The 12,813-nt window shown below is 29.6% G+C and overlaps 1 protein-coding gene across 6 annotated transcripts in view; it reads left to right on the plus strand.

Annotated features, from left to right (window-relative positions):
- The window catches only part of LOC106873536 (rab11 family-interacting protein 4A), a 99,955-nt gene that overhangs the window by 70,741 nt on the left and 16,401 nt on the right, over nt 1-12,813 (plus strand). For all 6 annotated transcript variants that reach the window (XM_014920940.2, XM_052968866.1, XM_052968867.1 and 3 more), the window contains 5 exons: nt 2,172-2,262; nt 6,242-6,291; nt 9,141-9,222; nt 10,483-10,620; nt 12,221-12,364. In XM_014920940.2, the coding sequence (XP_014776426.1) occupies nt 2,172-2,262; nt 6,242-6,291; nt 9,141-9,222; nt 10,483-10,620; nt 12,221-12,364 (505 nt within the window). The remainder of the gene's footprint in view (nt 1-2,171; nt 2,263-6,241; nt 6,292-9,140; nt 9,223-10,482; nt 10,621-12,220; nt 12,365-12,813) is intronic.

Genomic DNA, 12,813 nt, shown 5'->3' on the forward strand with positions numbered 1-12,813 from the left:
GTTACCTGCACATGAGATATTAGACTGCTGTAATGCATGTATCTTTCACTGTCATAGTTAAATTAGATAGGACAGTAGTTTAATTTTGAAAAATAAACTGCTCCAAAATAGTAGCTGACTGCTTGCTGTATGTAGTGGGTTGTTAGAAAGTATGCGGTGAGATTTTGAAAAAGGTATTTAAAGAAGAAAATTACTTTAAGTACAATCAGTACAGTTGAAGTACACTAGCTTTCTGCATTGGCTGTTGCTTTGGTATAGGAAACAGGTAGATAGAAAAAGTTTAAATTATGGTGGGACAAAGGTTTGTTTAAACAGTTTATATATTCAGTTCATTGTAATGTATGTGTATTAGAAATGTTTTATTATATGCATATTTTGGTATAAACTAGAACATTTAACTCTGGTTTTATATATGTATATATATATACATATATATATATATATATATATATATATATATATATATATATTGTTCATCTTATTTTTATTAAGAACTGCTAAAAATAAAACGCATTACAAAATATGTTTTAACTTCTGAAATTATGAGTGGTGTTGTGGTTGGCAAAAGTTTGCTTCAGTTTTTTTTCTTATCTTTTCTTTGTATTTGATTTCAAATTCTCATGTATTACTGTACAAACTTTAGCAAGTTTTCCTGCTTAGACTCAGAAAACTCAAACAACCTTCAAACATTAGTTTCTTTCTCACTCTCACACACATATATCCACATCCACATGCATATTCACACATATTTAGTTTGGCTACAATCAAATATTATTCTAGAAAAGATTAGTTTCATTTTTGTCTTATAAGACTGAACTGATTATCAATAAAATTATTTTGATATCCTACCTTTTAAAATTCTCTTTCTGTGAAATACTTTGCCTACTTAAAGTAATTATAGTGGAGAATGTGTAAATGGTTCAAAAGCTCTTCTACTACTATGATTTAAAAGATGTTCAACTAGTTTGCCGACATCTTTCTCTGCATACCTACTTCATGGCTATAATTTGATCATTCCAGAAATAGTCACAGTTTGTTTTTGTTTAAATATTACCTCACAGGCAAAAGTATTTCTGTAATCTAGCCTGACACAATTTTTGCTTGATAGCTGTAAAACTTTTAATACATTCTAATAAAATTTATTATCTTGAGTTAGTATATATAGTATTGTGTAGTATATCTAGTTTGTGTATGTATGTATATATATATATATATATATATATATATATATATATATATATAATATTATGCTCTATACTATATATATTTTTTTCCAAATTTTGACTCGTGACCAGACCATATAGTATATATTAACACATAAATGTGGTTGTGTAGCTATGTTTGCTTCCCAATCACATGTGGTTTTTGGATTCAGTCCCCCTGAAAGACACCTTGGGCTTATACCTTCAACCAAAGCCTTGTTAGTGGATTTGGTTGATGGAAACTGAGAAAAAGCTCATTTTGTGTGTGTGTCCCTGTCTTGGCCTCATGTTATCTTAGTCATACAGTATTCTCTTAGTCACATTGGCATATCATCAGTCATATTAACATATCTCAATCAAACTGAGGTCATTTTTCAGTCACACTGACGTACTATCACGTCCTAACTGATAGAACATACCTTTCAGAATGATGAAAATAATAATGAAATATTCAAGATATAGAAAAAAATATTTATCTATTGAGTTGGTATTAGAAATACAGTTTCAGAAGGAAAAAGTTCTTAGATAAAATGATGAAACTTTCAACTAAAATTTCAAGTTCATTTTCATATAATAAATTTCATTTAAGATACAAACAGTTTAATATGAGCGGTTCATGGCAGACAGGCAGCACACTGAAGGCTGATCTCCCAATGGCTGGCATTGGAGAGGTTAAACAGGGGTGAAATATCTGAAATAGAACCTCAAACTCTAATTGAAATCAGTGAAAAAAAAAACAAATTTGTACACCAAAATAATGTATCCAAGTCAGTTTTAGTTTTTACATCTTTCAAGTCTCTGATATGTAGGTTGGTGGAAACTTTTTATCAAGCTAAAATTTATTTGAGAAAGGTAGAATTATATTAAAAATTTCTATTTCTGATCAAAATTGTTGCATCACTGAATAAAAAGTAAACATCTATACATCTCTTTATGTTTATACCTGAATTGTATTGTTTTCTTTCACAGGGTTCACATTTTGGAGGAGCAGCTCCGGGAGATGGAAATTCGGTCTGATGAACAAGTAAAAGTTGAGCAAAGGAAACACAAGGAATATACAGTGTGTATATGCATATATATTTCTTTCCCTATTTTTGATGGGACAGAATCTACTATTTACTGTCAACTGGAGTAAGACAGCTTTTGCAAATGTCACCTTTCGCATAGTTGAAGCAATTTAAAAAAATATTTTTGTAAATTGCTTAGAGTCAGTCAGCCATCATGTTTGTTGTTAACTGTATCTCTTTACAATATTATGTCCCTTTTGAATGATGAAAACAATTTTTAATTGCTATTTTAAAATTGTTTTTGTTAGTCTTTTTTTTTTTAAATTTTAAATCCTTGAATTCACCACTTTAATGAATTTTGTGTGCATTTGTGGAATGTGCTCACTGATTGTAAACACACAATAGGCTCATTCAAACAGTGTTGTTTGTTTCCAGTTCACTGTGTAACTACGTCCAGGCTGTTCATTGTTTAACAGACGAGAGGATGATTAGCTTGCTTGGAAACAAGTGGGGGTTAGCAACAAGAAGAGAAAATGTGCCTCAATGAATTCTATCTAACCCATGCAAGCATGGAAAAATCAACATTTAAATGATGACTATGATGCTGATATATAAGGAAAGAATATGACAGGCATCAAAAGCCTATCAGTCAACAGCAAATTAACAGAAAATGAGTTTTTAATCAATGAAATTTCATTTGCTTCAACATGGCTGAATGAAATCTAAATATTGACTCTAACAAACAGCTAAATGATGCTAACTTGGAGATTTCTAATAATCAAACAGATATTGCATTAAAAATAGACAAATTTATTGATAATTTTTCTAGAACACCAACAGTGAAAGTTCTTAATTTTAGTAAAAATAGCTTCCTTCTCACAAGTCCATCTTCAAATGTTGTCCAGTCCTATACATCTTGAAAGATTAATCAAAAAATGTTATCTACAAAATAAAGCTGTTAAATAACTGTACTGTGAGGAACATCATATAGACTTGGGTTTATATTAAATCTAAATATGAGCATGTTTGCATTCGTATACATACAGTGTTTTGTGTGCGTATGACTGACACACATAGGCAATGTGTTCGTGTGTGCCAAACTGCACAATTTGTGTGATATGTGATACACATATCACACAAAATAACTTTATAAAAATGTTTATTTTGGCTTCTCACATACTAGTTATTTACTACTAAACCGAAACAATTTTGCACTCGTTTTTATATGTTTCAACCTTGTTTAATTGTTTTGATTCCTAAAAATAATATAAAAATTTTGCATCTTTTTTGAATAATGAAAATAGTTTTGAAACTATATGAAGAAAAACTTGACAAAGCAAGAAAATTAAAACTTTTAATCAACAAACAACATATTTATCAATCTGCTGATTTAAATGTAAAGTTAGCTTTAAGTTCACCCTAGTTCTGTTGAACTGATTTTAATGTGTGCCATTCATGAAATAAAAAAAAATTCAGCAATATTGAAATGAAACAAGATACATGTAAATGAAAGTTATTTCCCTTCAGTATGAGTCAGCCTTTTTAATGTCATTGATTATGAGTCACACATGACAAATATCAATCAGTCTTGAATGGTGATAAAAATGTTATTGCAAATCATTTAAGTAAACTTTGGTCAGTGAAACTTAGACACATGAGTGATACATACCTTAACTTGTATATTTATTAAATAAATTAGCTTCTTAAAAGTATGCTTAGTCTATTCTATGCACATGGTGATACTAATCTATCTAAGTACATATACTTCTGTCTCATCAGTTAGCACTACGTTATATCAAAAGCTGATCTTATCAGTGGCATACCATAATTTTCTTTGTGGGTTTTGGTCTCTTTTTAAAAAAAATTTTTTTTTATTAATGTTGCTTTATTGTTCATTTCTGAATTAATGTAGCAGCTCAAAATAAGAGTTTCTCTTTATGGAATTTAACTGACAATATGTTACTGATTCTGTTTTTATTGTCTTTAAAAAATTGCCTTATCAATGCATAGTTTGAAATGCATCTTTATATAAACAAATCTGTGGATTCTCAAAATTTGACATTTCAATCTCAGTATGAGTATTCATTTTTATCTCTTTTACTTTTTGTATTTGATTATAAAGTTCCCTTTGTTACTTTCATTTCCATCCATCCATCTTTACCATCTGCTATTCCTGAGATGGTGGACTGGAGTTTCCAGGTACCTTCTCCACAGGATCCAATCAGAAACATCTACTCTCATTTCTACAACAAATACTTTTTTCAAATATTTTAGAAAATCAGATTTCATTTTGTAAACATTTTTATCTTATCCACTAACATCTTAAAATATGATCTGCATCATTAAAATCTTTGTACTCATTTCAAAGCTGTCATCAAACATTTGAGTGAAGTAATTTATCATAGTTTTTAATTCATCAAAGTTAGTAATTATTGATTAACATTGACTTAACCCTTTAGCATTCACATTATTCTCTTAAAAGTAATGCTTTTTAAATCGTTTTGTTTTGAATTAATCATGCAGTATCTTGTAGCTCTGAAATTTTGATGAGGCAACTGTTGATTTTTAGAATGATATTGTAGGGTTTTTCTAGGAGGCCAGATATGGCCAGTTTGAATATTAAACAGGTAGAATACTTTGGCCAGATATACCGGTCTAAATGCTAAAGGGTTAATGAGTGTATTTTAATAAAATATTATAAGATATTTTTCCTTACTTTTCATCTAATACATCATTTGATAGAGACAGGTAAGCTGAAGCACTTGTTTGTGTTTAGCACTTATTAGATCTATGTGTTAAAGCTTATATCATGGTAAATTGGATGGATTGATGTTATACTGACATTAAATCCCTTATATAACCCAACTAAATCTGTTTAGTTGTAGATTAGTTTTGGCTTTAATCTGTTTATTGTAAGCTTGCTTCTAGTCAGGTTGACATTTAATTACGAAATTGTCAATATGTTTGAAACTCTCCACAACCTATACAGGATACCGTATCTGGTAACCATTTCTGATATTATTAGACATTTCTTTTTATGAATATTCTTTACTTACTACTCTTTACATTTTATTCTGGCTCTTATTTATTTAAACATGTTTTACAGATATTTCTATAATTCAGGGATTTGTTTTTACTATATATTTTTTTCTTTCACACTGCTTTGTTGGTACATTTTGTGTTTGTATGTATTAGTGTTTACATATTTGGCTGTATAAAACTTTAAAGAAAACATATTGGTTTAGCTCGTTTTAGATTAGTATCCGTTTAACAAAGAGAATGTATCAGTATAATAAAATGAATTTAAATTTTAAAGAAAAATAATGAAGAAAAAAACTGTTATTAAAAAGAAGTTCTAATTATTCAGTCATTTATAAGTTCAGGGTTCTCTTTTAATTAAGAAATACTGTTATTTTATCAGTATGTAAATTTCATAAATAAGATTACTTCTTTTAAATTAGTAAATGATTAAATGCATATATGAATAAATAAAGGATATTTCTTGTAAATTGTTAGTATCTCTATATCATTAGAATATATGTTGTCAGATTGCATATGGGAACATATATTAACATCATGTTATAACTTGTGATTGCTGTGCTTCATGAAATGACTTTGTTGTTCACATATATTTCATGTGCTATATACACTACTAGCTTTACAAGTTTTTCCCCCATTTGCTTAATTATATACTCCATTTTATTTTTAATTTTAATCTCAGATAAAACATTTTCCATTTGATATAATAATAAATGAACAAGGAAGTGAATTTTAAATTTTAAATCATTAACCTCTCCTTTCTTTAAATTAGAGCAAAAAACAGTTGAGCTATTTACTTGCTCTATTCTTCCAAATTAAAATAAAGCTGTTTTTTTTCCTTTACTTTTATGACAACATAAATTTTCATCTTCTTGCATAACGTATTTATTAAAAGCAATATTTTTATAAATAAAGAAATAAATCTTTATGTCAGTACTTTATTCACAAAAAAGATTTGTTGTAAAATATACAATATATTTTGTCATATTCTAGGGTCGGCATGACCGAGATAAAGCTGAACAGTTACTATACTTAAGTCACAGGTCAGTATTTTTTTTTTTTTAATCTTTGATATTTAATAGATATATAAACTGAATCATTTAATATACCATGACTTTTGATAGTGCACTATTGAACTTACAAATGAAAGAAAAGGCTATTGAAGGTAATGGTCCTATGTGGCCTAAGTTGTGATAGCCAAAAGGAATGAAAGAAGCTAGAATGAAATAGAAATACTCAGTGCTAATGTCCACAATACAAGTAATAAGCTTGTATGAATTAAATAGGAATAAATGTATATTGGTTGAAAGTGTGGTTCCTTATAGTGTGACTGGAATGGCAGCAGACATTCTATGGTTTGATGCTCTTCTTGTCACCAACCCTCTCTTGCTTCAATAAACTCTGTCTGATCAATGCAAGCATGGAAAAAGTGGACACTAAATATGATGATGGTGACAAAAGTGCATAGAAATTGTAATGTGTATTTCTGATAGCTTTTATTGCTCTTTAATAGTTATTACAATTTTAACATTCATTGAGTCAGACATTAATATGATGGAAACTATTATTTAATTACTTCTAAATTTCCCAAATCCTAATTTTTTATTATAAAAGACAAGCAATAGTTGTGGATTACTGGATAAAATGCCATATATTTCATAACTTTCTGTAGCATCCTAAATTCAAATCCCTTTAGTGTATACTTCGCCTTGCATGGTCCAGTATCTATAAATCACAGCTGGAATTGATATAATCGACTAACCCATCGCCTCAAAATTCCTGGCTTTTACCTAAAATAGAAATCATTAAGAGATGGTGAGCAGACATAATTGTTAACACACCTGACAAAATGCCTTGTTATATTTGTTCCTACTTTTACATTCTGAGTTGAAATCCCGCCAAGGTCAGTTTTCCTTTTCATCTGTCATGGTTGATAAAATAATGTATCATTCATGTACTGGAGTAAGTGTAATTAATTTACCCCTCCCCTCAGAATTGCTACTCTTGTACCTAAATTAGAAACCATTAAGAAGACAGTTAGAGCTTTGGAAAGAATGTTATGTGGAATTTGTACTGGCTTTTTGCATTCTGAGTGCAAGTCCTGCTGAAGTCAACTTTACCATTCAACTTTTCCTGGTCAATAAAATTAAGATACTAGAATCAATGTAGCCAACTTAACTCCCCACTAAAATTGTTGTCCTTGTGCCAAAATTTGAATGAATTTTTATTAAGGTGGTAAGCTGGCAGAACCTTTAGCACACAGTGAAAAAAAAAAGTACCTCACAGCATTTCTTCCAGATTTATGTTCTAAGTTCAAATTCTACCAAGATCGATTTTGTATTTCATCCATTCAGGGTCAATTGAATAATACCAGTTGAGCATTGGGAGTCAATGTAATTTCAGGCTTTATGCCTATAGTAGAAAGGATTATTATTATTATTATTATCATCATCATCATTATACCGAGGTCAACTTTGCCTTTCATCCTTTCAGGGTCAATAAAATAAATACCAGTTGAGTACTGGGGTCAGTGTAATTGACTATTCACCTCCCTCAAATTTCAGGCCTTGTGCCTATAGTGGAGAGGATTATTATTATTATTAGTAGTAGTAGGAGTAGTAGTAGTAGTAATATTAAGGCAACAAGCTAGCACAGTTATTAAAGACTCATTATGTTTGGTGTTCAAATTCTTCTCAGGTTGACTTTGTCTTCCATCCTTTTGGAGTCTGAGCACTAGGGTTGATACAGTCAACTTGCCCACTCTTCTTAAAACTGCTGGCTCTATGCTAAATTTTGAAACCATTATTATCATTACTGTTATCAACAGCAATATTTACATGATTAGTTCTAAATATTTGAAAGGATGTCTGCCAGTTATTCAATTGAAGGTCAGTATTAATTCATATCTTTGGCAGGCCTATCTTAACAGCTATATAGACATCTGAGTAAAGCAATGCACTAGGGAATCACTTTATCCATATTTAACTAAAGCATACATTGGTTTGCATTCAGCCTCAAAACCTGTGAAGTCCCCAGGGAAATATTCAGTGTGTCCATGCATAACGACCGATTTTCAGTTTTATTGAATAGAAAAAAAAGTAAAGTGCCATAATTGAATTAACGGTTACAACTCTGTTTCTGCTATTTATGTTTTATCAGTTTATACTGCCACACAAATTAACTGGGTTTTTTCTATTAATACAGGGTGTCCCAGAATTAATTATCTATTTCAATAAAATTAGGCAGATTTAAAAAAAAAACTGACAGAATTTTACATTTATTACTTAATTATGCATACCAAAACATATAGATTTATAAACCTTAGGTCAAAACTTTATTGAAAATTTTCAACAGGTTCTCCATCTATATCCCTGCAAATTTCAAAACTGTCCTTAGCATTGCAAAACACATATTGAAGCATTTCAGGAGTTAGCTCCTGCACTGCTAACTGAATGCATTCTTTTAAGTTCAGCTAAACTATTGCTCCAATCTGGGGGTGGGGTAGAGAAAATGATTGCAGCCAAATTGAAAAAAAAGCTGTCGTGGACAGATAAGTAGGTTTCAACAGAAATGAAAATAAAATTATTAAAGGTTGTTTAAGTTATAAAATTATAAATAAAATTAAAAATTTATACACTTTTTAAGATATGATAAACATAAATAAAAGTGAATTTTTTTTTTTTTAATTGTCTGATTTCACTGAAATAAATTGTTAATTCTGGGACACCCTGTATTTTATGTTCTAAGAAATGTATTTGAATTGAAATGTATAAATAATTTTTATATATATATTTTCATCAAATACATTCATTTTTTTTTTAAACTAGATACTTAGGGAAATGATTGTAACACCTTCTATTAGTTAACTTAATATTTTTCTGATATCTCGCAGATTACAAGATGTAGATCGACATTATGAAACCACCAAGGAAGAAGCCGCCCGACTTAGAAGTGAAGTAGAGAAATTAAAATCGGTATGGAGATAGTAACTATATTTTCTGATAAAATAAAGTAAACTCTACCTAATTAATCAAAGGATTAGTTTTAAATAGTATATTTGGCTAATATAATTGTTAGCATCCCATGTATTTGTTCAAATAAGAATTTCTCAATTAAATACTTCCTTTCATCCCAGGAACATGAGGTAGTTCTGTATGAAGTAATTGTTGTTGTACTATTATGAAACTTGTTGTCATAATGAATGATTGAATATTAGAATGGATTACAGTTGGTGGAAGTGTTTGAAACATACTGGCACAGAAAGAAAGTCAAAGAAACTAAACTTTTGAAATCTGATGATGCAGAATGCTCTTGTTCATTTTGGATTATATAATTAACAAAAAAAATACAAAAGAATTTCTTTTTCTAAAGAAAAAAAAAACAGAAATTTGAATTTGAGACAATACTTTATTTCTTTATTTAAATGGAAAGAAATATTTGAACAATTTCACCAAATCCGATTCTGAAGCCATTCCATGAACTACTTAACTCCAGTTAATTCTTGGTTATGTTTCTCCTCATGGTACTTCTGTTGAATCCTTTCTAAATTCAACAATTTCTGTGAGCCTAAAACTGAAACTGCAGAATCATAAATGTGAAGTATAACATTACTGGATCAATTTAGATACTTGTATTTGTTCTGTGATTTTTAAAAATGTTGACAGTACAATCATAATAGAAAGTTTTCTCATCTGGCAGTCTACTTTAAACTTCAAATGTTTAAAGGTTACTAAGAACTGACATTGTATCAAAAATATTTTTAAATCATTTAAGACTAATATATTCTTATCCCAGAGAAATTATGAAAAAATGTTGGTGCTATATTATAATGTTGCATTGATTTAATGAGGTTGTTATTGAATGTGTCTTTTTTTTTATTATATTTCTGGACTGCTAATTATTATATAAATTTATGTTGCTATATATCATATTTGTATAGATGATGTTACATCACAACTACAAAGTTCCTACATTTGATAGTGATACGCTTTGTCAGAAAATACTTTTCCTTAAATTTGTTCTTATAAATTTAATTTACTCTTTAATTTTAATTGTATCTAAGTTTTCCAAAAGGTAATTTGTAATAATTAGAAGAAAAGTAGATATTGCTTAAAATTAGTTAGATTTCTCTTGCATTGTAAATATCTTAAAATTGAGGAACTCTGAATTTACTTTTTTTTTTTAACATTTCTGTGTTATTTGAAGCTAAATAATATATATTTTGTTTATTTTAGGAAAAGTTAGAATTACATGATAAATTAGCTGAAACTCAATACTCTTATGCCACATTACTGGAAGACAATGAAAAGCAGCAGGCTGAAATGGCAACACAAAGTGACAATTTTGAACATGAACGTAAAGCAACTGCTCAGGTAGAACATTATTTCGTAACTTTTGTCGTTTCATTGTCTTTCTTTCTGGAATTGGCAGAAACAGTAGAGTGACAGCTAGAATGCCTCACAGTATTTTTCTAACTCTTGGTGCTTTGAGTTCAGATCCTGCAGAGGTCAGCTTTATATTTCAACCTTGAAAGGTTGATAAAAAATTCCAGACTTGGGTAATGAATTGGCAGAAATGTCAGATTGGATGACTTGGAGTATTTGTTCTGGTTATTTGCATTCTGACTTCAAATCCCACTGTGACTCACTAGGGTAGTTTATTTAATCCATTGTCCAGTTGGTTTAACACCATTATTTGGTACCTTGGATATCTTTGTTAGACCAGTCTTTTTGCTACCATTCAGGTCTGATATTCAGTTTGACAATACCCCCCCCTTCCTTTTCTCTCACCAGACTCAGAGACCCTTTGAAGAGTTAAGGGCACAGCCTTCCCTTTTAAATAAAAGACTGAAAAAAAATAAAGTCAATGAAAACAATGAATTTTATAGCTTGCAATAATATTTGCTTCTTTCCAAAACTATAACAATTTTCATGTTGAATTAAATAGCAATGATCAACTGTTCAAAATGTTGAACTCTTTAGTAATGTTCTCATTCTGTTTCAAATATTTTGTCCTTAAACAAGATGCTTTCTTTACTTGGTTTTATTTCCCTCATTAAAAAAAGGGTTTAGTCTTTCTACATTACAAAAAGTATCTTTTAGTGTAGTTGTAAAACAATGTTAGTGTTATAATCTTCTTGAGATAACATGCTGGTTTATAACCCTGAAATATGAAGGGTTTCAATTAAGGACTGGTTGTAAGTATGTATGTTATTGGATATATCGTATTAACTTACAAGTAAACCTGAATACAAACATGTTGACAAATCAGTTGACCATTAAATGTTGGCAGATGTATGCAGAAGAGATAACTATGTTAGTATGGACATGAAATGCAATGTGAGAAAGATCAGATAGTAATAGTTACAATGAACCTGAAAATACTGGGATTTTTTATGAGATGCATATAGAGATGATATATTAAAGAGTCATTCTGACAAAATGAAATGCAAAAATGGTAATTCTCGTGAATCTATGATGAACAATTCTAAATATGTTTTAATTGAATTTGTTAATTATATGATATAATTAGTATTAGACATGAGAGTAATGTCTGTATTATAAGATGAACAAGAGCAGTTTAAGGAATTACTTCTTATGGGAAGCCAGCTTTATGATGCAAGAGAAAGCTGGCATTGTATTTTAATTAAAGAATGGATGGATTTCTACAAAATAAATGTTTGCAGGAGTGAATGAGCTGAAGTCATTGAGAAGAAATGTTATGATTCAGTCTTACCAACAAATGATGAACATATCTTTGTGCATTGAGTTCAGATCCTGTCAGGGTCAACTTAACTTTTCAAAGAAAATTAAACTATGTTGACTGATGAACACTTAATGAATGAATGAAAGCAATTTTATTATGGCTATAGCGTTGGTTGCACTTTTGTAAATATTGATTATAATCATATTCGCTGTATAAATTACTTTGTGTATTAAAGAAACACTTATTCATATTTTTACTATATTTCAGCTTCTTGACGAATTAGGGAAAGAATTAAAAGAACTTAGGCAATATAAAATTGAAACTGAGCATATTCGTCAAACACAGAAAAATGCATTAGAATTGCCAGACAAATGTCGAGAATTAGAAGAAGAAATAAAGAAATTGCAAGAGGTTAGTATCTTTGAGTGATTTGAAAATGATACTGAGATTTACAAAACACTAAAGTGCACTCTATGTTTAAAATATTAGGAATGCAAATATATTTTTTCTAAATATTCTCATTTTTATAAGTACTTAGAAAAATGAAACAAGTCTTCTTGCAGCAGTAATTTTAAATCATCATCATTTTTATATTCATGTTTCCATACTTGCATAGGTTGGACAGATTTTTTCCCTTTTTCTTTGTTAATACAGCGTTATGCCATTTATTCCAGTTCTTTGTCATATCCTCCTTCAGGTTAAGCCTCTTGAAATCAGCGTTTACCGTTTCTTCTTATGTCTACTTTCCCTTCCACAAATTTCTTCCACTAGATTGCTTGACACCCAAGTAAAGATATATATATATATATTTTTAAAATGGGGAAGGCCAGTTTATGGGATTACTTTAGGTTTCCCATCCA

The sequence above is a fragment of the Octopus bimaculoides genome, chromosome 6, assembly GCF_001194135.2.
Source record: "Octopus bimaculoides isolate UCB-OBI-ISO-001 chromosome 6, ASM119413v2, whole genome shotgun sequence".
Lineage (NCBI taxonomy): Eukaryota > Metazoa > Mollusca > Cephalopoda > Octopoda > Octopodidae > Octopus > Octopus bimaculoides.